This window comes from Neovison vison, chromosome 10, assembly GCF_020171115.1.
Source record: "Neovison vison isolate M4711 chromosome 10, ASM_NN_V1, whole genome shotgun sequence".
Classification (NCBI taxonomy): Eukaryota; Metazoa; Chordata; class Mammalia; order Carnivora; family Mustelidae; genus Neogale; species Neogale vison.
This window is the reverse complement of record NC_058100.1, coordinates 36,426,014-36,452,100: the sequence shown is the minus strand read 5'-3', so window position 1 is coordinate 36,452,100 and position 26,087 is coordinate 36,426,014. Positions and strand designations below refer to the sequence as shown.

The window sequence follows — 26,087 nt, the reverse complement described above, 5'->3', positions numbered from 1 at the left end:
TTTCTGCTTTCATCTTTATGATTTCTCTTCTCCTGCTGGGTTTAGGCTTTCTTTGCTGTTCTCCCTCCAAATTCTTTAGGTGTAGGGTTAGGTTGTGTACTTGAGACCTTTCTTATTTCTTGTATTGCTATTTACTTTCCTCTCAGGACCACCTTTGCTGTGTCCCAAAGATTTTGAACAGCTGTGTTTTCATTCTCATTTGTTTCCACGAATTTTTGTAATTCTTCTTTAATTTCCTGGTTGACCCATTCCTTAGTAGGATGCTCTTCAGGCTCCATGTATTTGAATTCTTTCCAACTTTCCTCTTGTGGTTGGGTTCTAGTTTCAAAGCATTGTGGTCTGAAGATATGCAAGGAATGATCCCAGTCTTTAGGTACCAGTTGAGACCTGATTTGTGACCCAGGATGTGATCTATTCTGGACAATGTTCCATGTACACTAGAAAAGAATGTGTATTCTGTTGCTTTGGGATGGGATGTTCTGAATACACTTGTGATGTCCATTTGGTCCAGTGCATCCTTTTAAGCCTTTGTTTCCTTGTTGATTTTTTGCTGAGATTATCTATCCATTTCGGTGGGGGGGGGTTGGTGTCAAAGTCCCCTACTATTTTTTGTATTTTTTGTCGATGTGTTTCTTGGATTTTGTTATTAATTGGTTTATATAATTGGCTGCTCCCATGTTAGGGGCATAGATATTTTAAATTGTTAGATCTTCTTGTTGGACAGACCCTTTGAGTATGATATAGTGTCCTTTCTCATCTCTTATTACAGTCTTTGGCTTAAAATCTAATTGATCTGATATAAGGATTGCCACCCCAGCTTTCTTTTGACGTCCATTAGCATGGTAAATGTTTTTCCACCCCTTTACTTTCAACCTGGAGGTGTTTTAGGTTCTGCAATGAGCTTCTTACAGACAGCATATTGATGCGTCATGTTTTTTTATCCATTCTGATCCCTGTGTCTCTTGATTAGGGCATTTAGTCCATTTACATTCAGGGTAACTATTGAAAGATATGGATTTAGTGCCATTGTGTTGCCTGTAAAGTGACTGTACTGTATATTGTCTCTCTTCCATTCTGCTCTGTTGCTTTTGGGCTCTCTCTTTGTTCAGAGGATCCCTTCCAATATTTCCTATGCGGCTGGTCTAGTGTTTGCAAATTCTTTTAGCTTTTGCTTGTCTTGGAAGCTTTTTATCTCTCCTTCTATTTTCAATGAGAGCCTAGCTGGATATAGTATTGTTGGCTGCATATTTTTCTTATTTAGTGCTCTGAATATATCATGCCAGTCCTTTCTGGTCTGCCAGGTCTCTGTGGGTAGGTCTGCTGCCAGTCTAATATTTCTACCATTGTATGTTGCAGACCTCTTGTCCCGAGCTGCTTTCAGGGTTTTCTCTTTGTCACTGAGACTTGTAAGTTTTACTATTAGATGACTGGGTATGGACCTATTTTTATTGATTTTGAGGAGGGTTCTCTGTGTCTCCTGGATTTTATTTCTGTTCCCTTTGCCAAACTAGGGGAATTCTCTGCTATAACTTGCTCCAATATGCCTTCTGCCCCCCAGTCTTTCTTCTTCTGGGAGCCCAATTATTTTAATACTGTTTCATCTCACAGTATCACTTATCTCTTGAATTCTCTTCTTGTGGTCCAGTAGTCGTTTGTCTCTCTTTTTCTCAACTTCTTTATTCTCTGTCATTTGGTCTTCTATATCACTCATTCTCTCTTCTGCCTCATTTATCGTAGCAGTAAGAGCCTCCATTTTTAATTGTACCTCATTGATAACTTTTTTTATTTCATCTTGTTTAGATTTTAGTTCTTTTATTTCTCCAGAAAGGGTTTCTCTAGTATCTTCCAGGCCTTTTTTGAGTCCAGCTAGTACATTGGTAATCATCACTCTGAACTCTGTTTCTGACATTTTACTAATGTCCATATTGATTAGATCCCTAGCCAGCAGTACTGCCTTTTGTTCTTTTTTTTGAAGTGAGTTTTTCCACCTTGTCATTTGATCCAGATTGACTAGATGAATGAGAGAACAAAATACTAAAAGGGTAGCAATGACCCCAGAAAAATATACACTAACCAAATCAGAAGAGACACAAAACCTGGGGGAGAAGAAAGGAGGGGAAAAAAATAATTAGACTGGTGAATAGAACATAGCCACAGACTTGATTCTGGATATATATTGGTCTGTTAGAAGAGACTGCCTCCCAAAATTTTAAAAAAGAAAAACTTACATATATGCAAAAATAAGGTAAACACGAAGGGATGGAATATGACTGTAAAGTTGAAAATTTAAAAAAGATTCTGAGAAAGGAATTGATATGATAAGAAGTTGGTTGAAAAAAGAAAAAAAGAAGGAAAGAATGTGATCAGGATGGAGACTAGAACAAAGCCATTCTCCAGATTTAGGGTGTATTTGATCTATTAGAAGAAACTGTAGCCTAAAATTTTAAAGAAAGAAAAACCTATATGTATACAAAAAATAAGCTTACATACAATGAAGGGATAATATATGACTATAACAATGAAAATTTTAAATGATTTTTTAAAAGGTATTCATAAGGTAAAGTAGTTAAAATGTTAAAATAGTAAGGAGGAAAAGTTTTTAAAAAATAGAATAAGAAAAAAATAAAATTTTAAAATATTTAACTTTGAGTGACTAAAGAATCTTGGGGAAAAAAGCCATAAATTCTATGTGCTGTATTCCCCTAGCTCTGAATTAGTTGGTGAACTTGGTCTTGGCTGGATGTTCTTCCTGATCTTCTGGGGGTGCAGGGGGCCTGTTGCTATGATTCTCAAATGTCTGTGTGGGAGGTGGAATTCCACCACCCTTGCCAGGGGCCTGGCTAAGCAATCTGCTCCAGTTTGCGCTCAGAGCTTTTGTTCCCTGAGAACTTTCTGTACCGCCTTGGAGGATGGGAATGAAGATGGCGGCTGCCCAGTCTCTGACTGGGAGAGCTGAGAGCTCGGCGCCCCACTCCTGGGTGTGCCTTCAGAAAAACACCATCAATCCCTCTCGTCTCCCTGGTCTCCATCGTGCTCTGAGCTCACCCGGCCTGTGACCGAGCATTTCTGTCTCTGGCGCGTGCCCCATTTGGAGTCTCCAAACCCAGCAGATTCCTGTCCTGCGCTCCTGTGCCACTCCTCCCAGAGGAGAGAGGTGAGTCTCCCCAGACCTGCCACTTGTGGGGTCCCTGCTTGAGGAGCAGTGGCCCGGCTGTGCCTCAGATGACAATTTAAGGTAACCCCGAGCTGAGAGCCTACTCTGCCTGCTCAATACCTGGGAGCTCTGCCACGCTCAGGCACCCCCGGTCTTTTTGTGACCTCACGGGTCCTGAGACCACACTGTCCCTGTGAGGGCTCCACCCCTGCTTAACCTCTGGAGTGACATCCCTCATTGGAGCAGACTTCTAAAAGTTCTGATTTTGCCCCGCTGCTCTCTCACTTGCCAGGAGCCAGCCCTCCCCCCACGGTCTATCTTCCCGTATATCGCCTCGGATTCACTTCTCTGCACGTTCGACCTTCCAGAAAGTGGTCGATTTCTCTTCGTAGAATTGTTGCTGTTCTTCTCTTCGATCTCTTGTTGAGTTTGTAGGTGCTCAGAATGGTTTGCTAACCACCTAGCCGAACTCCTGGGACCCCACGATATTTAGGTCTCCTGCTCCTTTGCCGTCTTGTTCCTCCACCCTGTTTTCCTTTCTTTCTTTCCAAGTTAAAATGCATTTCTTGCTTTGGCTTTTTGGATCTGAAATTTTTAAGCCTTTACAGTTTCTAGAACTCCTCGATTATCTGCTCAGGCCATCTCTTGTGACCGAATTTTTCCAGCCCCCTTTGGTGAGGTTCCTTAACTATGTTGTGATTTCCCTACAGGGAGGTCTCCATGGCTGGTAACAGCAGGTGGGACTGAAAGGAGGGCATGAAGTGTCAGGTCTGTGTCCTTGGGAAACGGCTACTCCTAGCTACATTTTCTCTTTTCTATTTCTTTTTCCATGAAGATTTTCACAGCTTTCACAAAGCCTGACAGAAGCAGCTTGCTATAAATCAATTTGCTTTCATTGCTGACTTCCTCTCCTTCTTTGGAACCTGAACTTTGCCTGTGCGGTCACTTTCTCTGGAGTAAATGTACACTTAGAAGAAACTCAGAAATCCGTTCCTTTTTTGCAAAAGCCAAATCAAGTTAGACACCCCCTCCTGGGCCGCTGCGTCCATTGCATTTCCAAGGGACTCCTTGAAATGAACTGATCAGCTGGCAGGGGGTCTGGGTTGAAGGACCTGTTTTGTGCCTTGACAACCTGACAATTAGTTTAAAGCAGTGGATTTCAAACTTTGGTGACTGTTATCCAGGGTAAGACATGCCATTTGCAGCTCCACTCAGAACATACATTCAGGTCGGTATTAATAAAAAAATAGGTTTCACAAAATTATATTTATCTTAAAGTGGATAGTACTAGTCTACTCTCTTTTTCTCTTTTTCTCTTTCTCTCCATCTCCTCCCCTCCCCTCTCTTCTCTACCCTCCACCCAGCCATCCACCCACCCTTCCTTCCTTCCTTCCTTCCTTCCTTTTCCAGATGCCGGGCAGGACCCATTGAATTGATTTTATGATACACTAATGGGTCACAGTCTGCAATTTTGAAAAACACAGGTTTAGAGAAAATGGCACCAGTCTCCTGCTCTTGGTTAGGAAGTCCATCAAACTCTGCTTTATTGTTTCTCTTTCAAATCACCCTCAAGGCTTTTTAGCTGCTGCTTTGTGAACCTGTGATGAGGGGTATATCGATCCTAGATTCTCTCCTACCCTGCCCATCTTTTTGAGCAGCCAGCCCTTGCTGCTTTCCAATCAGGGTGTGAGTGTCATTTCACTCTGTCTCAGGTCTGCGGTAGAGGCACAGATGTGGTCATAAATCAAAACCTCCAGAGCCACTGTCTCACTGACCTTGCAAATATAAACAGGGCCAGTGGTTCAGGGTCTCCCTTTCCTTCCTCTTTTCTTTCCCTGCAGGACTGCTTCTCCATGGAAAACAAAGGAGCCGCTTCTCTATGCCTAAACTTTGTTCTCCACTGGGTCCTTTTGGGGTCCCACCCCCACACTTGACTTAGTAAACTGTATCCATGGCAAAACGATTTAGGACTGTTAGGTTTGCATGTCCTTTCCCCTTAGCAGGTGACTCATAATTTACATCCTAGACTCAACAGGATGTAATGCTGAGCTCAGTTTACTGTTCACATGTTTGCCTGAGCAGCCAAGAAGAGACATGTCATGGGGCTGGAGAGAAACTGTTCATTCTTCACACCCTCTCTTCTCAATCATAAAACCGCCAGCTTCTGGAAAGTGTACTGGATAGAGTCTTCCAGAGTCTCCTCCGGACAGACTCCTTAGCTGAAGTTCCATCTTGACTCCCCACAAGAAGGAAGGATGTTTCTGTATCATTTCTATTTTCAGGTTTTAATTTCAAATCCTCCCTATCAAACTCATAGCCTCAGAGTTCAGGTACATTTAGGACAGATTCTCAGTTCCCTGTGTTTGTCACGTGAAACCAAATCCATACAATCGAAAGTCAGTGCTGTTGAGGAAAATTGGCCTGACCACAGGCTTGCCGATCCTTCCAGGCAGGAATCTAAGTGAGACGGCCGGGTGGGTTCCTTCCGAGGCTTTCTGCATGCCTAACCAGTGAGGGCTCCTCCTTTGTCCCTCTTCAGGTCATGCCCATTGTTTGCAATACTGATTACAGATGTGAGAAAGCCTCAGAGCCATGGAGGCCTGCAGAGAAACAGAAAACTGACCTGTAGGAGAGATGAGGGGATGTGCCAGGAGCGAGCCCCTCTCGGCCCCACATACCGCAGGGGTTTCTGCCAATTCCCTGGTCAGGGTTTTGCTTTGATTCCAACCCCCCCCAAACTCATTTTACATAATACTGATCCTTAATAAAAAAATGATTATTTATACTAATAATAGTATAAATTTAAAAATAATAGTATAAATAATATTAATTGTTTATAAATAAAAGAATAAAACTTCCTTAACAAATATTGTTTACTTACAAGGATATCATATCACTCACATGTATGTAACAGTTGAGGTTCCAGCTCTAGTTCTATGAGACGTTGCTGGTTTCACATAGACTGCCCCGAAAGCTGGGCCCAGCTGCCCGCAGGGTGACCGGGTTTGCTCTCCTACCAGTGTTACTTTGTGGTTATTTCCCAACTGCAACAAATCTGGGTCGTTCGCTGCTCTTTATTAGGTTCTGTCTCACTATTAGGGAGAAGGGCGCCTTAGTATATGCTCAAGTCTCACTTCCGAGCCCTTGGAATAGCACCGTGCCTGTTAAACTGTTGCAACTTAACAAATTTACCCCCAAACCTAATGAATTAAGGCAATGATTTTATTTCACTCCCCTCATTGTGGATTAGGAATTTCGACAGGAGTCCACTGGGCAGCTTGTATGTGTGGTGTCAGCTGGGGCACTATGACAGGGGGAGGGGCCACGTCTAAGAGACACATCCACGTGGCCATCCATTGGCCGGGAGCTCAGCAGGAGCAGTTGACATGGCTTTGTCAGCTCAGTGGTCCTGAGGTAGTAGGACTTCTTAGAGGAAGCTCAGGGCTTACGATGAGAGAGACACGAGAGCCAGACTGAGGCTCAGACTGCCACAGTGTCACCTTTACCATATTCTGTTGGTGAAAACAGTCACAGATCCGCCAGATTCAAGGCAAGTGTGAAGAGTGTTCCAGATCCGGGGCCACCTTTAATCTACCCTAAGAAAAAATTACTAACAGTCAACACTGGCCTCCGAGATTGTGTCCAACTTAGCCTCACAAGGGAAGAGAGTGAGCATGAACAGTTAGAGCGTGGTTTCACTTCTGGGCTTGCTGTGGTATCCAGTGAAATAATGAGCAAGTAGCAGATACTTGATAAGTACCTGTTGCTAATTGTTGAAGCTGCTATATCAGCTATGAGGCAGACCCATACTGGGGACCAGTTCAGTCCATCAGCGAATCAGAAAATCCCTATTAAGCATTTACTGTGTGCCAGACATTGTACCCGGTGCTGGGAACATAACAGTCTTCAAAGTAACAGGCATGGTCCCTGCCTCATAGAGGGTATGGTTAAGTAGAGGAGATGGGTATTTATCAAATGATTTCATAAATAAAAGTAAAATTGCATCTGCTAGAAGCACCATAAAGGAAAGGCATATGGTGCAATGAGAGGCAGAGATGAGGGAGAAGAGAAGACTGAACTGAGATCTCAAAGATAGGCACAGCAGGAGTGAGGGAGCATCTAGGCAGTGGAAGTAGGCTTCTGCAAAGCCCCAGGGCACAAGGAAGCTTGGTGAGGATGGGAAGCCTTTCTAGCTTCCTAGAAAGGAGTGAACCAGAGGGAAGCCAGTGTAAGCTAAGGCTGGAAAGGAGAAGGAGGACAGAGACAGCAGGGCCTTGGAGACCATTTGGTTAGCTCCCCAAAGTGATATTGGACATATCACCTTTGCCCAGTACCTGGCATATTCCAATCATTTACCCATCCATCTGTCTGTTCATCCATCTACCTGTCTGTCCACCCACCATCCATTCAGTCTGATCTCAGTCTGCCTGATCACCTTCCATGGGCTGGTGATACGGGGGTAAATAAATTGACCTAATGTGTGCGTCTGCAGAGCCCATGCCCACTCCCACCGGGTGTTCCACTCTTTACTACCTTTGCCAAATAATGAGACCTCTGTGGTTCTAACATGCAAGGATAATATCCCACTGACTTCGCCCTTAATTCACCCCCGCCCCCACCATCATACTTACTTAGGAATGCATCTTCTTGAGTACTTGGAGTACTAGAGGAGTACTCCACTCTTGAATGGGAATCCAACACAACTGCTCTTGGAAATCCCTCAGGAATACCAACAATAATTCTACACGGTGCTGTCCCTTATGCTGCACTGGTATTTCTAGCAACATTCTGAGTAGAGTCATAGGCTACTCCTTTCTTCTGGCAAAGGTATTTCTTTCTCCATAGTCTTATTAGCCCTAAGCACGCCTGTCTCCCAAGGGAGGACTCTCATGTAGATTTCTACCATGAGAAAATTGTTCTGCTAATCAATTCAACTAAACTTATTTTTGCTCAAGTTAGCTCCATTCAGTTCAGCTGGACCCAGCACAACTCAACCTCATCCATCCACGCATCTTTGTATCCAACTGTGCTTTCAACACGTATTTTAGGAGTACTTTTCTGTGTCAAAGTCTATGTTGGGCTTGGGAATCCACCAATCGACTCCACCTCCCCTGTCTAATCTAAATGGTATCTTGTAGTGGAGAGAAGATTAAGATTGGACTTTGAGCAGGGTTGCCCTGTATTTGCCTCCTAGCCCTGCCTCTTGTTTACTGCCTTGGGGAATTTTATTAGCTTGTCTGGGCCACAGTTTGCTCATTTTAAAGCGGGAATAATACCTACAGAGTGGGAATTTTGTTTAGGATTAAGTTCATAGAAGGCACTCAAAAATGGTGTCCATTCCCAACACAATGGAAGAAAATAAGCCAACAAACATCATTGGGAAGTTAGATACCACAAACGAAAAGATCCTGTGGCTTTCATAAAGATAAAATAAGTTAGTTATAAGGATCATGAAACACATGGACTTCAGACATTTAAAAGCAAAAAGACAGTAGAACAGAGGTTCCAGTCCTGGGTAAGATGGCAAACACCCACCACTCTCTCATGGATTGCCTTTGTAAAACCTGAACAGAAGGATACAGCCACTGTTTGATGACTCTGAAAAGTAAATAGTAGCAGGCCGATTGAGAAAGACAGAATTCAAAGTTCAACCAAACCAGCAATGGGAATATTATCTTTTCCCCCTCTAGAATACCCAGTTGTGACTCAAGACAGTGTGACAGCAATGGTAGCAACAGCCTGAGGTGCCTAAAAAATGGAATATTATTCAGTAACAAATTATTGATTCATGCAATATAACAGATGACTTATAGATTCATTTTGCTAACTTAAATAAGCCAGAACCAAAAGACAGTGTTATGACTGAATTTATATAACATTCTGGAAAAAGCCACACTGTAGGAACAGAAAACAGATCAGTGATTGGCAGGGGATGAGGTTCAGGGAGGGGTTGACTATAAAGGGGTAACACAGGGAGTTGTGTGATGGGAAAAAATTTTCTTTAAGCTCTTTGGACCTAAAGGAAAGACTAAGCAAAAAAAAGAAAAAATAGACCCAAAGTTCACCCCAATGCCTGGAGAAGAGATGAACCCACAAAGGGGGGGGGCACCCACCTTGATACTATGGTCCTATCCCTTGTTTCTGCCACAATTCACTAAGTTCCTCATATCCCTTTGGACATGTCTGTTGAATTATTTCTGGAAAATTGCTTGACATTTACCTAAGTTACTTGATTGCATCCCTGGGCTCATGCTGAACATTGGTTTCTTGTGTTCAGAATCAGGACTGTGCATCTGAGCATACCTTCCCGTTTGCCTGTGCCAGCCCATCATTCTTAGCTCATTCTCTCTCAAACGGGGCAAGGATACAGGGCATGGAGGGAATGGTGGCAGCCCACCAGCCCACCAATCCAGCAGAACCCTAGTAACATAAGTAACATAAGCATAGTTAGGGACATCCTAGAGTACTGATGACAGAGAAAGAGGGACTAGAGGGAAAAAATTATCAACAGCACATCCAAGGGTGGGAACCCAGTAGAGGAAGGAGAATCACATCGGGGTAAGTTCTCCCCAACCACAGTTGTATGCCTTTCCCTCCACAGCCTAGACTACCGTGTCCTTAAACATCAACTCACATTAATGCTAACTCTGGTTTGAAATCGGGTGGCAACTGACCCATAGTGTTCAGCATTCTCAGGTTCTTAAACTTAGGAAGGCTTTCCCTTTATCTCTCATTGTTGTCCACTGTGCCTAAAATCAGGTCCAAGTTTCTTGTCTAAAAAGAATGCCTCCCATTCAGATGCTACCCAGAGTCATCTCACACAGATACCCTCTTCTCTTAGGTACTCGATGGTCTCAGATGCAGAAACAGAAAGCATTTTCATGGAGCCCATTCATCTCTCCTCAGCTGTTGCGGCTAAGCAGATCATCAATGAAGGTAATGCCATCAGAAGGTGGTGGGAGCAGGGAGAGTCCACAGCTCATCTGGGAACCCTTGGAAAGGGCCCTTTGGAAGAGGTCAAGGTGCTTCCCAGGTGCGACCCATCCCATTAAGAGGAGTAGATCCAAAGAAGGCAGTTCTGCCTATACAACTCATCATCAACCTTCATGAACCCGAGGTAGAAATTATTAGGTATGAGTGTGAATAGTTCTCTTGAGTTAACAGCCGGGAAGGCAGTTCCACTCTGCTCCTGTGGCCTCCCATTCCATTTTTCAGTTCATCTCAGGGATCCTGGGGTGGCTTACTCTGGACACACAGACCTGAAAGCCCAAGAAATGACCAGAAGCACCCAGAGAGTTCTGCTCAAAGGGATATCTAGATTTAGATCTGCATGTCCACTAGTGTTTGAAGGTGGTTTTCATCTGAATTATGGTAGGGAAAGGTAGAGTGGGGAGAAAGGTTAATATGCACATGGTAAATTTTGGAGCAGAAAGCATGCTATGTATTTCATTCAAGGACAGTTATCCTGATTGGATGGATTTTTCTTAAATCAATTTTGGAACAAAGTTCTTTTCTCCTCCCTTTGCCCTGGGGGTCTCTGCCTCTGCTGTGGGCTGAGGTTGGATATAGCAGCGTTGGTAATGACACGGGCCCTGCTGGGGCTTTGGGCATCACCACTGCTGGTGGCCATGATCCTTTCCCTGGCTTTTAGTGGTGAGAACCATACATGCTGCCCCTTCTCCATGTATCCCAGCTCCCCTTCTCAGTCCCCAGGCCCTTTGGGTTCCCGCAGGGTCCCTGAGGATACCTAGATCTCCTGTCCACCTGCTGAGGAGCCAGAAATTCCATTTGCTGCTGCTTGTGGTAGGAGCAGCCTTGGAGGCCCCATCTTCTTGAGGAACTCTCATGTTCTTTTCTATTTTCTTTTACTACCCTGCCCGGGGTCTCGCTTCCCTTGCTCCAAGCCAGGCGCGAGTGACTTCACCCAGTAGATCTCTCTGAATTGATCCCAGCACCTAACTCTGGAAGTCCTATTTTCCTCCTGTGTTTTTGGGAAGTTCCCTCACCTGCCAGCCTGCAGTATCTCTGCTCTGTGCTTTACTCTCTGGACCCCTCTCCATGCTTGGGTTCCTGATAAGTGAACATCTAGGAGTTGTGAGAAAATCATCTTCTCTCTTTGAAACTTTGCTCTCAAGCCTAGAGAATGATATACATATGTCTATGGGACATTGCACATGTAGATTGAAATCTGAAACAAAGCAATGGCTTTTTTTTTTTTTTAAATTCTAGGTTTATCTACTCTCCCCTTGTCAGGGGCATTAAGCCTAAGTTTCCTTTTTCTTAGTGGCTGATTGGTGGTGGGGGAAGGAAAAAAAATATATGCCAGAGAAAGCAAAATGAATCAAGTGATATTTCAAAACACTGCCCTCCTCACCAGTGATCAGAGGGATAAAAATGTGTTTTGAAGAACTCTTCATTTTCATGGAAGTCTTCATATGCCATGCCTCTGAAAGAGCTTAGAGGGGAGATGTAGAGGCTTTGTTTTCTTCTGAAGAAGCCTTAGGTAGTAGAAATAAATGGGAAGAATTGAGGCAGGGAGGGAGGTGGAGTTGAAACAGGCCAAGAGTGGGCCAGAGCCCTTGGGAAGGCAGGAATGCCAGTAGGAATGAAGGGCTGGGACATTTGTTTTTAAACTGGAAAGGGAAAAAAATCAAGAAAAAGCCAGCAATATAAATAGCTGAGGAAGACATTGCTGTACATTTTAATGAGACATCAGGGAGTTTTATCTTTTACATGTAGTAAAGGAGAGATGTCTCAGTTAGGGGAGGGAGGGAGGGGGGCTTTCACATTTGCTAGGTAAGATCCCAGGAGACCCCCAGGAGAAGACCCAGTGGTAGAGAGAATAGGATCGCTTCATCTATTTTTAAACAAAATAAAGCTCTGGGATTGGAGGGCTTTTTTCTTCTTTCTGCTTTTGAGCCGGAGATCAGAGAACATTTAGAGCTGAGATCTGATGCAGGGATATGGGGGCCCGTCAAGTGGTTCAGAAAAGGGAAAAGAGAGAGAAGAGCTGTAGGGAAACAGAGCACTCGGTCCTGGGTAGAACCCAGAACTCCCAGGACCCGCGGACCTCGAGCAGCTAGCGCGGCTCACAGACACCTGTTCGTCCCAAAGGGCTGGGCCGAGTCTATTTGCCTAACGTGGCTCTGCTCTCCACCCATCAGGGAGAGACACAGTACCCGCAGGAGGTTATGGCCAATGCAGGTGACACTCCTTTCTTACTTTCTCCCTTCTCTCTAGTCAATATTTTTGGCTATTAAGTGGCCCAAAGGTTTTGCCCTCCACTGTTCTTATATACCTTCTCAGAGAAAGAAATATCTTACTTTCCCCACAGATTTGATCATTGGGAGCAAACGTATTAGGAGAAGGAGATAAAGGTTTACTGGAGATATGGGTGAATAGATTTTGAATTCATTTGGTTTGGTTCGTTTTTTTAAGATTTTATTTATTTATTTGTCAGAGAGAGAGCACAAGCAGGGGGAGCAGCAGGCAGAGGGAGAAGCAGGCTCCCTGCTGAGCAAGGACCCTGATGCGGGACTTGATCTCAGGACCCTGGGATCATGACCAGAGCTGAAATTAGACCCTTAACTGAGCCACCCAGGCATCCCTTGAATTCATTTGGAATCCGATCTTTTCCAAACTGTTGGCAGAAAGGCCAGGAATGCTGTTTGGGGACTATCAGGGGAGTTCATGACAAACCTTTGCCCCCTGCCAGAAAGTGGGGGGCTGAGACTCACAGGTGCTTACTCCAGTGGGGAGAAGCAGACAATAAATGAAATGAACTAGTAAATTAAATGTGTATGAGAGAGTGACCTGACATAAATGCTGAAAGTTTTTACTTTTCCCAAGTTATCTGCATTCTGAATGTAAAGAAGTCAAACTAATAAAGTGAATTCTGTTGTGAAAGAATGCCATTGATTCATATGGTAAGTGCTTCTAGTTTATACGGAGCACTGTGGGAGCTATAGGTGTGAATCAGACCTACGACAGGTACTTAAGGACCTTGCTCTAAGAAGTTATAAGCCGGCTTTGGAAAAATGCAAGAGGGAGTAAGGGAAAACAGTTTCCCTTCACCTCCACCTCTCTACCTACACGGCTGCTGCTCCTGACCATAAGTGTCCGGACTGAGGCAGTGCCCCCCTCCCCCATCCCCCCCATCCCCTGGACTTTCATTAAGTCCTTCCTGGTATTTCACCCCATGCCCGGAGTCCTAGAAGCAGACTGGCCAAGACCAGATTCTCCTGAGGAACAGGGAGGGCCACGGTATTCTTAACTCTAACGAGAGTGCTGACTGTCCTTCTCTAGAATTCAAGCCACGGGGGAGCAGAGCCGAGGCCGAGTGTCCAGGCATGCTGGAGTCGGCCGAGCAGCTGCTGGTGGAGGACCTGTACAACCGTGTCAGGGAGAAGATGGATGACACCAGCCTGTACAACACCCCCTGTGTCCTGGATTTACAGCGGGCCTTAGTCCAAGACCGCCAGGAGGCCCCCTGGAATGAGGTGGATGAAGTCTGGCCCAATGTCTTCATAGCGGAGAAGTGAGTCTGACCGCGGTGGGCCATGCCCCTCTGTCCTACCATCTTGATGCCTGAGAGAGGTGAAACTCCCTCCTCTTTAGGCAAAGTCCCAAGAGCTCCATCCAGCAAAGTGATGCTGTCTGATGGGACATTTGGAGCCAGTGATGATACTGGATTTTATATTTTATTACCAACCAATGAAAACTTTGACAATATAGTAAGGAGAAATAGGTAACAAATTATATGTGTGTGTGTGTGTGTGTGTGTGTGTATGTATCTATATGTATACACACATACATACATAATATGATGCTAGTTGAGCAATATATAGATGTGTGTATACACTTTTGCACAGACAACAATCAGACACAAATATGATAAAACAGTGACGATATTCTCTAGTAGACGGTTCTACAAGTGATTTTTATTTTCTTCTTTAGGTTTCTTTAGAATTGTACAGATTTCCCAGAGTAAACATTTGTTATTTGCATAACCAGAAAACAATGTTCTTTTTAAGAAGTTTGCGAGTGGTTTTCAAAACAAAACGTGAAACAATTCACTCATGTCCTATTCCTGGAGGATCTTGCCCGCGTATAATTGGTACCATGAGGCTAGTTTGTGAGACTGATTTTTGCTGATCCATTGGCTACTTAATGAGATATTCTCTCTGCGTAGTTACTCTTACATGTAGAAGCAAAGGAGGAAGTTTGGGGACCCCATGGTGGCAGGCTGTCAGGAAGATCACTTTGGATGGTGGGGCTCATACTCCCCTGGGAGTAATGAGTTGCCCAGACCTGATTCCTGGAGCTGGGCACCAAGTCTTAAGTGATCTCCAGCTCCCTCTCTAGACCCAGAAACATTCCCATTGCACTCACCAGGGACCCAGACACCTCCATCTGCTTCAAAAGAAGCTTGACTTACTTTGCTGCAGCAAACAGAGCTCTCAACTAGAAACCAGAAACCCCTGTCCTGGTTCAGTCTTTTTTTTTTTTTTCTTTCAGTCTTGGGATGTCATAAAAGCTCTCAGGTTCATTTTTATAATCTTTGAATGGGAATGAAAAGTTACCCTGCCTACCTCTTCAGTTTATTATTAGGGATAAAGTCAAAGAATGCATGTAAAAGGACTTCGGAAAGTATGGCAGGTTGGATCAACGTGAAGCATGCCCACTTTGATTATTACTCTTGTCTGCTACTTTTGTGTCTTGATGAATGTCCATTTCCAAGGCAAAGAATTTTATTTTTTTTTAATATTGCGTTTATTTATTTCACACAGAGATATCACAAGTAGGGAGAGAGGCAGGCAGAGAGAGAGAGAGAAGGAGGAGGAAGTAGGCTCCCTGCCGAGCAGAGAGCCCAGTGCGGGACTTCATCCCAGGACCCTGGGATCATGACCCGAGCCGAAGGCAGAGGCTTTAACCCACTGAGCCACCCAGGCGCCCCTCCCTGGCTCCTTTTTAGAACCACATTTGTAGTGAGCTCCAGACCCCGGACAGCAGAGAAGGAGGCACTCCCCAGCTCTGGCCTCCCTGACCCAGCCAAAGCAGGCTCCCAGTGTCAGGGGTAATGGGTCTTTCTAGCTCGGACTCTGGCAGAAATTATCTCTGCCTCTCTTTCCCCAGGAGTGTAGCTGTGAACAAGGGAAGGCTGAAGAGGCTGGGAATTACTCACATTCTGAATGCCGCTCATGGCACCGGCGTCTACACTGGGCCCGAATTCTACACTGGCCTGGAGATTCAGTACTTGGGTGTGGAGGTAGATGACTTCCCCGAGGTGGACATCTCCCAGCATTTCCGGAAGGCTGCTGAGTTCCTTGATGAAGCCTTGCTGACCTACAGAGGTGAGGGGGCGGGGGGGGGGGCGGGGGGGTTCCTGCCTGCCCCAGGCTGCTAGAATTCCACAGGGGGAGAAGGGATTTTCTGTCTTATGAAGGCTGTGGTCTCATTCTAAGAAGAGAGGAAAAGATGATCATTCATGTTTTCAGTGATTACCAAGGGCCGAACACATGCCAAGCACTGTTCTCGGTGCTGCTGTGAGAGGTACAGAGAAAGCTCCTGAACTTCAAATCTCACACTACAGTGAGGACAGAGAAAATTGCAAAGAAAACTGTCAGAGAGTGACAAGAGTGATGCAGAGACCGACTAGGATGTTGTGTTGGAGTGACCAGCTAGTCCAGTTGAGAGGTCCTCTCTGAGAAGAGGACATTTAAGCGAGTGACAAGGAGGAACTCGCCATGGAAAAATCGGAGGAAGGGCGTCCCTATCAAGAAGACGTGCCGACTGGTGCAGAGCTCCTACCGTAGAATAATCTCGGTGTGTAAGGGATCATGGGCTCGTGCGGGTCAGCATGGTGGCTGAGGGTTAGAGAGGCAGGGGCCCCATCATGCAGAAAGTGGAAGGGCAAAGTGAAGTAGCTGAGCAGAGCCTTGGTCTGATCTACAGTTTAGAAAACTCTCTCTGGTCTTGGGAGACCACGGCAGTAGGAGGGTAGGAGTGGGAGCAAGGAGAGCGGTGCTAAGGCTGTGGCCGTCATCCAGGCTGGCCCAAGATGACCCACGGCTCAGCCGTAGAGTTGACAGGACACCTCAGTGGAGTCAGGCTGCAGCCCATGCCCTGGGGGCGGGGGGGGGCGTGGCTGGGAGTTCAGGATCCACAGTCAGAAACCCCAGGCTTGAGTCCAGGCTTTGCTACATGATCTCCATTCCATGGAACCCCAGGCTGTTTCTCTCTCCAGGAGAACCCCAGTTTCCTTGTGTATACAACAAAGATAAAAGATGTAATTTTTCTAACATCGCTGTGAGGACTAACATTTTATTTTTTTTATTAAGATTTTGACAGAGAGAGAGAACGCAAGTAGGCAGAGAGGCAGGCAGAGAGGGAGTGGGGATGCAGGCTCCCTGCAGAGCAGAGAGACCAACATGCGGCTTGATCCCGGGACCCCGAGATCACAACCCCAGCCAGCCAAAGGCAGAGGCTTAACCCACTTAGCCACCCAGGTGCCCCAAGGACTAACTTTTTTTTTTTAAGATTTTATTTATTTGTTTGACAGACAGAGATCACAAGTAGGCAGAGAGGCAGGCAGAGAGAGAGGAGGAAGCAGGCTCCCCGCTGAGCAGAGAGCTGGTTTTGGGGCTCGATCCCAGGACCTGATCAGGCTCAGATCATGACCTGAGCCGAAGGCAGGGGTTTAACCCACTGAGCCACCCAGGCACCGAGGACTAACATTTTAAAAGGCATCTAAAAGCTTACTTAGCACAGGCCCTGGCACATCTATACATGTAAGCATATGTGTATATTTATAAATATATGTATGTATATCTATACATAGACTACTTTTATAGAAATATTTTTACTAAAATGAAATTTATAAATTTAGTATATATGTTACATATGTATGTATATGAAAAAGTTTTCTTCTCTTTCAATGCCAAAAAAAAGCAACAGCCCTCAGTAAGAACACTAAGACGTACATAACATTGGATGGGGGGCAGTTCTGCTAGTGACTCACCCTAAGGACATGAGAAATACATGCAAAGATGTGCTTACAAGGTGTCACTGTGTGATTATTATACTGTGAGTGATCAGAAACACAAATGCAGATCGGTTGAGTCAATTTTGATATGGGCATAGATTAGAAAACTCAGCTGTCATTAAAAATGAAAATGGACCTTATATTTGCTACCATGAGAGGATGTTCATAATGGATTAAGTGAGCAAAACTGAATGTAAAACAATATATACGGTTTGACCCATTTTTATGGAGGGGAACCCTACTTTAAAAAATACATTCCTTCTGACCAATGTGACTTGAGAGCCTGCGAATGCCCGCGGGGAGGCGCGGAGGAGCCCGGGCAGACGTGGCCCTGGCAGGTAGATCCGGCGCGGCCCCGAGTACGGTGACTGTCCCCAGAAGTGCAGACAGCGAGGGCCACGCAGTGGGAGAAGCTGCTGGGAGCATGGAGGGAGGCGGCAGCAACAGGTTGGGCGAACCTGAGCTCTGCCCCCCCCAGGCCGGGAAGGGTCTCATCCAGGCTCCGAGGAGGGCAGCGCACTCCAGTGAGGCCCGGGTGGGTGGCCCCGTGACAGGAAGCTGGTGTGCAGGACGGCCTGGCAAAAGCCCGTAGGGGGATGCGGGAGCCCACTCCGCACACCTGCTGGCGGTTGCTTTCAGCCTTCTTTCCCTCCCGGCGCCCTGCACCCCTGCCACACAGGCAAAGGACTTTCTCTTTACTGGGGTTGCCTCCAGGGTATTTCCTACTCCTGGTCTGATGGTTGTCACCATCCCCAGAAATGACCCAGCCCCCCACCCCACCCCGGCTTAGTTTCTGTCATTTCCTCTCCTCTGGGATGCTTTGGAGTCATTTCTTAAGGAGGAGAAAGGCAGCACTAACACCTGGGCTGGGCGGTCTGTGTAGTAAAACAACAAAGCACAATGGAGGAGGTTACTTACATGTTACAAATGGGGAAACTGAGACCCATGAAAGGTTTCCTGACTTTGCCACTGTGTAATAATCAAGGGTCTCTGGGTTGCTAATAAGTAGAAACTGTCTCAAGCATTAATTATAACACTACAAGAAAATACCCAAGGGTGGGAATGTGGTTCCAGGATCGTCTGAATGAGGACTAGAGAATTTCTGGACTCTTGGTTTCTGTCTTCTCTTTTTCTTTCCACCTCAGACTGCGTGGCCCCTCCACAGGCCTGCACGTAGACTAACTCCCTGCCTCGGTCCCATTTCCAAATCTCCTAGAGAGAAAATCTGCTTGACAAAGACTCTGGTCCTTTGTCTACCCTGAATTCTATCCATAGTGGCAAGGTGGGGAGGGTAGATTCTAGGCAAGTACTTATTAAGTACTTCTTGTTAAGAAGAAGTTCCCTCCTTGGAAAGAGGGAACGCTCTGGGGAAGACGAGAATCATGAATTGGGAGAATACAACCCAAAAGCCAACCGTGTAGAGGCATACTGAGCTCAGAAAGAGACCTTTCTTACTCAAGCCCAGGGACGCCTGGGTGGCTCAGTGGTTAAGCAGCTGCCTTCGGCTCAGGTCATGATCCCAGCGTCCTGGGATCGAGTCCCACATCGGGCTCCTTGCTCGGCAGGGAGCCTGCTTCTCCCTCTGCCTCTGCCTGCCATTCTGTCTGCCTGTGCTCGCTCTCTCTCCCTCTCTCTCTCTGACAAATAAATAAAATCTTACTCAAGCCCAGCGCTCTCTCCACTAGCCATACCCTTCAAACTTAGAACAGAGGACCACCTCTAGAGGGACCCTCCCTCCCGCATTCAGCCCTGCTGCTGATCAAAATGGTGACTGCAAATCAGGATAAGACCACCTTCCTCAAGCCATTTGACTGCTGGAAATTTTTTATCCTAACCAAACAATTCCACAGATCTCCTCTGACTTGGATGTGCAAGGCGCCCCCCAGGGTTGTGCAGAGCACTATCTGTACAGTGTCCATGTGGCCTTGTGCCTCACAGAGGACAGACAGTCCTGTCACCTGGGGTCTCGCCCCCCCACCCTCCCCCTTGTCCTCAGGCCACCCCTGAGGCCCCACAGAGGAATCCCAGTGTGCAGAGAACACAGCACGGAAAAGCATGGCACCTCAACCGCGTCTCTGCCAGACTGAGTCCAAGGAGCATTTGCTGCCATGTCCTTGAGGCAGCTTGGCTGCTTGTGCCTAGAGTGTCCTGTTGTGAGGTGGCCCAGTAATTCCACCTCCAAAGGAAGGAAGGCAGACTTTGGCGCTGACAATACTAATTGGTGGCCTGGTCAGCCAGTTAAAGGGGGATCCTTGGTGAGGGACAGCTGAGCCCGGGGCTGGAGGTGGCAGGAGAGAGACAGTGGATCTGTAGATGAACCCGCATCAGCTTTATTCTGCCCACTCACCTCCCTCTCGGACTGCTGGCCTTTGGCAGCAATGCCATCCAGCACCATTGGGCCTCAGGTCCCTCCTACTCTTGCCTTGGTGTCCGGCCTTCTGGGTGACAGACAAGGTCTTCAGTGATGCAAGAGATACTAATAAAAGACACCCCCTGCCCATCCTGTATTGTTAGCTAGGACCCCCCAAAGATTTAACAAACATTCCCAAAGATGTCTGGGGCAGATAGGTTGATGGCAGCCTGGAAGGAGGTCTCTGTGGTTCCAAGCTGCACTGTAAACAGCCAGTAGAATGAAGGTAGAGAAAGCATATTGTCCAGTTCATGAAGGATTCGAAGCACAAGTGAGGCCAGAGGATAACCAATTGATTGAATGCTACAGTCGAGACTTGGTAAAGTTTCCACTAGGCTCTAAGAACAGATTATATGTACCAAAAATGTTAATAGGAATTTGTAAAGTTATCCTTACATTTTAGAAATGCTACCAGAAAAAAGTGACACATGATGGAATAGCAGTTTTTTGAAAAACCTTTACAGGTTTCAGTTGATATAAAAGATAATCTGAGTCCATTTTAGGATACACCCATCCATAGTACTAGCTTAAATGGCATCAGTGAAGGCTCTGTGCCTAGAATGAGAGTAGTGAGAGGCCTCCCTGATCCTGTGTGGGTCAGTCCAAACCTGAAATATATTTGCTCCATTCTGATACAGACTCCTGGCGGGGGATAAGTAAACTAATGAAAGTTCGACTTGCAAGTTTGGCCAGTATAATAGTAGGAAACGAAAAAATGTCCGAATGATCATTGTAAGACCCAAAGTAGCCAGGAAAAGGGAAACAAAATTAATAAAGAATATGCTAGGGGTGCCTGGGTGGCTCAGTGGATTAAAGCCTCTGACTTCAGCTCAGGTCATGATCTCAGGGTCCTGGGATCGAGCCCCGCATCGGACTCTCTGCTCTGTGGGGAGTCTGCTACCCCCCTCTCTCCGCCTGCCTCTCTGCCTACTTGTGTTCTCTGTCAAATAAATAAATAAAATCTTTAAAAAAAAGAATATGTTAGTGATCCTCTAACATATTTATGTATAAAAAACACATAAAAATATTTATGTATAAAAAACATCGTACGGGCGCCTGGGTGGCTCAGTGGGTTAAGCCGCTGCCTTCGGCTCAGGTCATGATCTCAGGGTCCTGGGATCGAGTCCCGCATCGGGCTCTCTGCTCGGCAGGGAGCCTGCTTCCTCCTCTCTCTCTCTCTGCCTGCCTCTCTGCCTGCTTGTGATCTCTCTCTGTCAAATAAATAAACAAAATCTTTTAGAAAAAAAACAAAACAACAAAAAAAAACATCGTACAGATGTTTGTTATTGACCCCAGAATGTCTGAATGTCAGAAGAGGAGCATGGATTGCTCATTACAGAAAGTTACACTTCACCCTAACATGTAAAATAAGTTTCAAAAGAGTAGATTGATCTAAATAGGGAGTGAAAGGTATGTGCGTGAGTGCGTGTGTGGGATACTGAGCTCCCCATCTCAGGAAGCATCCAGGCTCCACTGGATGGTGGATGGTCTACATTTAGGATGTTGTAAAGGGAATTCTCAGGTTTCCACTCTGTCTGTGTGCTTTCCCGACGGACAGTCCTGTGACTCATTCAACATGGCCTCCTTTCTCTTCCTCTCTCTCCCTCTTTCCCTCTCCCCGATTCTTTCATTTCCCCTCCCACCGGTGCTCACGTGGACGGGAAGGAAGTCGAAATGCACTCCAGTGTTTCAAAAGTGGGGACACTTTTTGGTTCCCTTTCCCTGCCCCTCCTCCCTGCTTACGTTCAGGCAGTGCCGGGGGATGCTTGCACCAGGGCAGGGCCCCGTCCGCCCTCGCTGACACCTGCGATGGGGGCCAGTGACGCTCGTCCCTCAGGGCGCTGGAGCTCAGATGAATGCCAGAGGCAAGGAGCCGCATTGGGCCCAGCACAGCTGAACAGTACTTCGTAACAGTATTTTAAAACCGCTAAGGAAGCCACGTACTTACCTTGTTGTCCCTTGTGCCTTCTTCCAGGGAAGGTCCTGGTCAGCAGCGAGATGGGCATCAGCCGGTCCGCCGTGCTGGTGGTGGCCTACCTGATGATCTTCCACAACATGGCCGTCCTGGAGGCCCTCCTGACCGTGCGCCGGAAGCGTGCCATCTACCCCAACGACGGCTTCCTGAAGCAGCTCCGGGAGCTCAACGAGAAGCTGATGGAGGAGAGAGAGGAAGACTACAGTCAGGGAGGGGGCACAGAGGAGGCCGAGGAGGGGGAGGACGCGGAGAGCATTGTCGGGGCCAGAGTGCGCGCCCTCAGCGTGCAGGAGGAGGACGACACCACCAGCCACCTGAGCGGCTCCTCCTGGGGGAAGGCCAGCCAGGCATCCAAGCCCCTCACCCTCATTGACGAAGATGAGGAGGAGAAGCTGTTCGAGGAGTGGAAGAAGGGGCAGGGCCTCTCCACTGGCAGGGTCCCCCCGGGGGGAGATGACAGGCGGTCGGCCTCCAGCCAGGGTGGGGAGGAGCCCGAAGACGAGGACGTGGACCGGATGATCCAGGAGTGGCAGAGCCGGAACGAGAGGTACCAGGCAGAAGGGCATCGGAGGTGGGGGAGGGAGGAGGAGGAGGAGGAGGAGGAGGAGGCAGGCGATGGCGGCTCATTCATGAGGAGAAGACGGAGGCACACCCTGAGTGAGAGCAGCACTTCCGAGAGTGTCAGCAGCCACGACATCCGGGTCCTGAAGCAGCAGCTGGAGACCAGCCGCCAGAGCCGAGCGGGGAGGGGCCGCTCTGACTCGGCGTCCACTGAGAGCACCTGGGACGTGTGGAACCAGAGGCTTCTGGAGATTGAGCAGGAAGCCTCCCGTCGCTATCACTCCCGGAGCAAGAGGGAGGAGGTGGACGCCGGCTCGGAGGTGGGGAGCAGGGCGCGCGAGGACGACGAGGAGAGCGTGTCTTCGGAGGCCAGCTCCTTCTACAACTTCTGTAGCCGGAACAAGGACAAGCTCACGGCCCTAGAAAGGTGGAAGATCAAGAGAATCCAGTTCGGATTTCACAAGAAAGAACTGGGGGCAGAAGACAGCAGCAGTGAGCAAGGTGCCGAGGAGGCAGAGAGCGAGGGGAGGAGCTCGGATGTCAGCCTGACGGCCTACCAGGCCTGGAAACTGAGGCACCAGAAGAAGGTGGGCAGTGAGAACAAGGAGGAGGTCGTGGAGCTCAGCAAGGGCGAGGACTCTGCCTCGGCCAAGAAGAGGCAGCGGCGGCTGGAGCTGCTGGAGAGGAGCAGGCGGACGTTGGAGGAGAGCCGGTCCGTGGGAAGCTGGGAGACCGACTCGTCGGCCGCCGGCAGGAGCATCCCCCTGTCTGCCTTCTGGTCGGCAGCTCCGTCCGTCGGAGCTGATGACACAGCCTCTGTCCTCAGCACCCAGAGCCGCAGCTCCCGCCCCTCTCAGGCTGGGAGCCATGCGGGGAGCTGCTTGGCCTCTCTCCCTGCCGCAGCGCTGCCTAACCTGCCTGTGGGGCCTGGAGACGCCGTCTCCATCGCCAGCATCCAGAACTGGATTGCCAGTGTGGTCACCGAGACTCTGGCCCAGAAGCAGAACGAGATGCTGCTCTTGTCCCGCTCACCATCGGTGGCCAGCATGAGGGTGGCGCCGGCAGCCGGTGGCCCGGGGGATGACCAGGTTTCCCTGCTCAGTGGCCACAGTGGCTCCTCCCTGGGCAGCGGCCTGCTGCCTCAGAGCCAGCCGGGACCCAGCTCCGGCACACCGGCCCTGCTGTCCTCCCACACGGCGCTGGGCTCAAGGGCCGAAGGTCTCGGGAACCGAGTCAGGGGGACCAGCAAGCCTGTCTATAGCCTCTTTGCCGACAACGTTGACCTAAAGGAGCTTGGCCGGAAGGAGAAGGAGATGCAGATGGAACTGAGGGAGAAGATGTGCGAGTACAAGATGGAGAAGCTGGCCTCGGACAACAAGCGGAGCTCCCTTTTCAAGAAGAAGAGGGTCAAGGACGATGAGGATGATGTCGTGGGTGACGGGGAGGAGGACATGGACAGTGCCATAGGGAGCTTTCGGTATTCCTCCCGCAGTAATTCGCAGAAGCCTGAAACAGACACCTCTTCGTCCCTGGCTGTGTCGGATCGCTGTGGAAGTGGAAGCCGGGCTGGCAGAGAGACGGAAGGCAGCATCGCTAAGTGGCTCAGTGGCCTCAGGACAGAGGACAAATCTCCTCCCCAGAGTGATTGGTCTGGAAGCTCCAGGGGGAGGTACACCAGGTCTTCGCTGCTCCGGGAAACGGAGTCCAAGTCCTCTAGCTACAAGTTCTCCAAATCGCAGTCAGAGGAACAGGACACGTCCTCTTTCCGTGAGGCCAATGGCAACTCTGTAAGGAGCACTTCGCGGATGTCTTCCTCCTCTACCAGGGAGGGCAGAGAGATGCACAAGTTCTCCAGGTCGATGTTCAGTGAGACCTCAAGCTCCCGAGAGGAGAGCCCAGAGCCCTACTTCTTCCGCCGGACCCCCGAGCCCTCCGAAGGGCAAGAGTCCCCAGAAGCACAGCGTCCAAACTGGGCCAGGCCCAGGGACTGGGAAGATGTGGAAGAGTCGTCCAACTCAGACTTTTCTGAATTCGGAGCCAAGAGGAAATTCACCCAGAGCTTCATGAGGTCTGAGGAAGAGGGAGAAAGAGAGAGGACGGAAAACAGAGAAGAAGGGAGGTTTGCTGCAGGGCGGCGGTCCCAGTATCGGAGAAGCACTGACAGGGAGGAAGAGAAAGAAATGGACGATGAAGCCGTCATTGCTGCCTGGAGACGCCGGCAGGAAGAGACCAGGACGAAGCTGCAGAGAAGGAGGGAGGAGTAGCCCGGGCAAGGCGGGCCTGGGAGAGACCGAGAACATGGGAAGAAGCCGCACAGCTTAGCACAGGGCTTGGGGCACACCTGGCCTCCGCCCATCAAGGGACAGGCATGTGGAGAGGCTCATACAGAGGGGCAAAACCCAAATGAGAGTACGAGGCAGCTCCGGAGGTGGAGAGGAGGAGGAGAGCCATCACGTGAGGTCTGAATGATGGGCCAACTGACACAGTATTCTGTTGCCGCATGTCCTCTTATGGTTTGACCCTTCGCTTGTGTATCTCCCCCTGTTCAGCACTGACTGGAGAGGTGAGCTCACCACGACACCATAGGTCGTCAGAGATTCCAGCTTACATCCAGGAAGACTGAATGCAGGACATGGTTCTGTTGGTGGAGGTTTTGTGAGACCCAGGAAATTTACCCTGTGGCAGGTCTCACCTCTCCTGGCAAAACTGAGTTCTGGTGGTTTCTTTGAAATGTTGGGGATCTCCATTAAAATGGTATGTTGTCTGACATTTATCCTTCATTCTGGTCACTTTTAGCTCTTTGAACCCACCTTAAAAGACACAGATGGTGATGATGAGCGAGCCTCACCTTGTTTCGTAAATGCTGTGCCTTCAGACAAAACTACTATCATCACATTAAAACAGTGATGGAGTATTTCGTCTATGACCCAGTATAGTGGGAAGACATGAGGAAGACCCGAGAGAGTAACAGGGAATTAGAGGGAGATCAGGTTGTATTGTGGTGAGAGTGGTGAGACATGGGCAGGGATGGGGTCCCTCTGGAAGAGCAGAGAGAAAAAAGCAAACTGTGGGGGCGCGGGTTGGGGGAGAAGAAACAAAGCCCAACACGAAGAGATGGCAATGTGGTTCCATGAGATCTTGAGGTCACCCTTGCTTTTCATCCCTTGGAGGATGGTTGGACCATGCAGTGGGCAGCCCACTGGATCCTTCCTGTGCTCTGGATGGGCTGAGTCAGTGAGAATGCTTTACCCTTTATTCCTAAGGTATGTCTGCCTTACAGAACACAGGTTGGGCTGCCAAAGCCAGCAGACATGTGTTGAGCATCTTATGACAAGCATTGGTGGACTGATTTCTACAGTTCCTTTCAACACGCAGCACCTGGCACGATTTGAAAATAGGCATATGCCTTGAAGGGCTCCACGTTGTCTAGATGTCAGTGAGCCTTAGTCTCTGGTTTCCAGTGCTTGATAGAACATTCTCTTCATATGACATGACATTATCTTCATATACCGCCAGGAAGAAGGCCAGTTGCTGCCCATTTCTGGGTGAGCTCAAGCCTTCCTCTCTCTTTTCACTCCCACGGGGAAATTTCTGGTGGAGGCACAATCAACTGGAAGGTTAATCTTCTGGATGGAGGAATGAGAATGTCCCAGGTACAACAGCTCTCTTTTTCTTTTCTGATCTTCTTAAGTTATCTTATAATTTAAGGTAAATACTTAGAGAGCCAGGGTCAGGGATGAACAGACCAAGTGAGTTGACAGGCGAGCTGAGCCCTAGCCATCCACAGGAGCATGTAACTCGGGCCTCCATGTGTCTTGCTCTTTTTTAATATGAGGGAAAAATAAGTAAGTTGATCTCAGCCACACAGATGTAGAAAAGAAATGTTTTAAAAACAAACTTAGTCACTCCCAACTTGTGTGGATCCTCTGAATGGATGTTGAAC

General features: G+C 48.0%; 1 protein-coding gene across 1 annotated transcript in view; it reads left to right on the top strand.

Moving 5' to 3' along the window:
- STYXL2 (serine/threonine/tyrosine interacting like 2) overlaps positions 1 to 24,620 on the top strand; it is a 30,609-nt gene extending 5,989 nt beyond the window's left edge. The window contains exons 2-5 of the mRNA XM_044266279.1: positions 9,996 to 10,090; positions 13,460 to 13,691; positions 15,290 to 15,507; positions 21,584 to 24,620. Coding sequence (XP_044122214.1) covers positions 9,996 to 10,090; positions 13,460 to 13,691; positions 15,290 to 15,507; positions 21,584 to 24,408 — 3,370 coding nt within the window. The 3' untranslated portion in view covers positions 24,409 to 24,620. The remainder of the gene's footprint in view (positions 1 to 9,995; positions 10,091 to 13,459; positions 13,692 to 15,289; positions 15,508 to 21,583) is intronic.
- Positions 24,621 to 26,087: the final 1,467 nt, after the last annotated feature.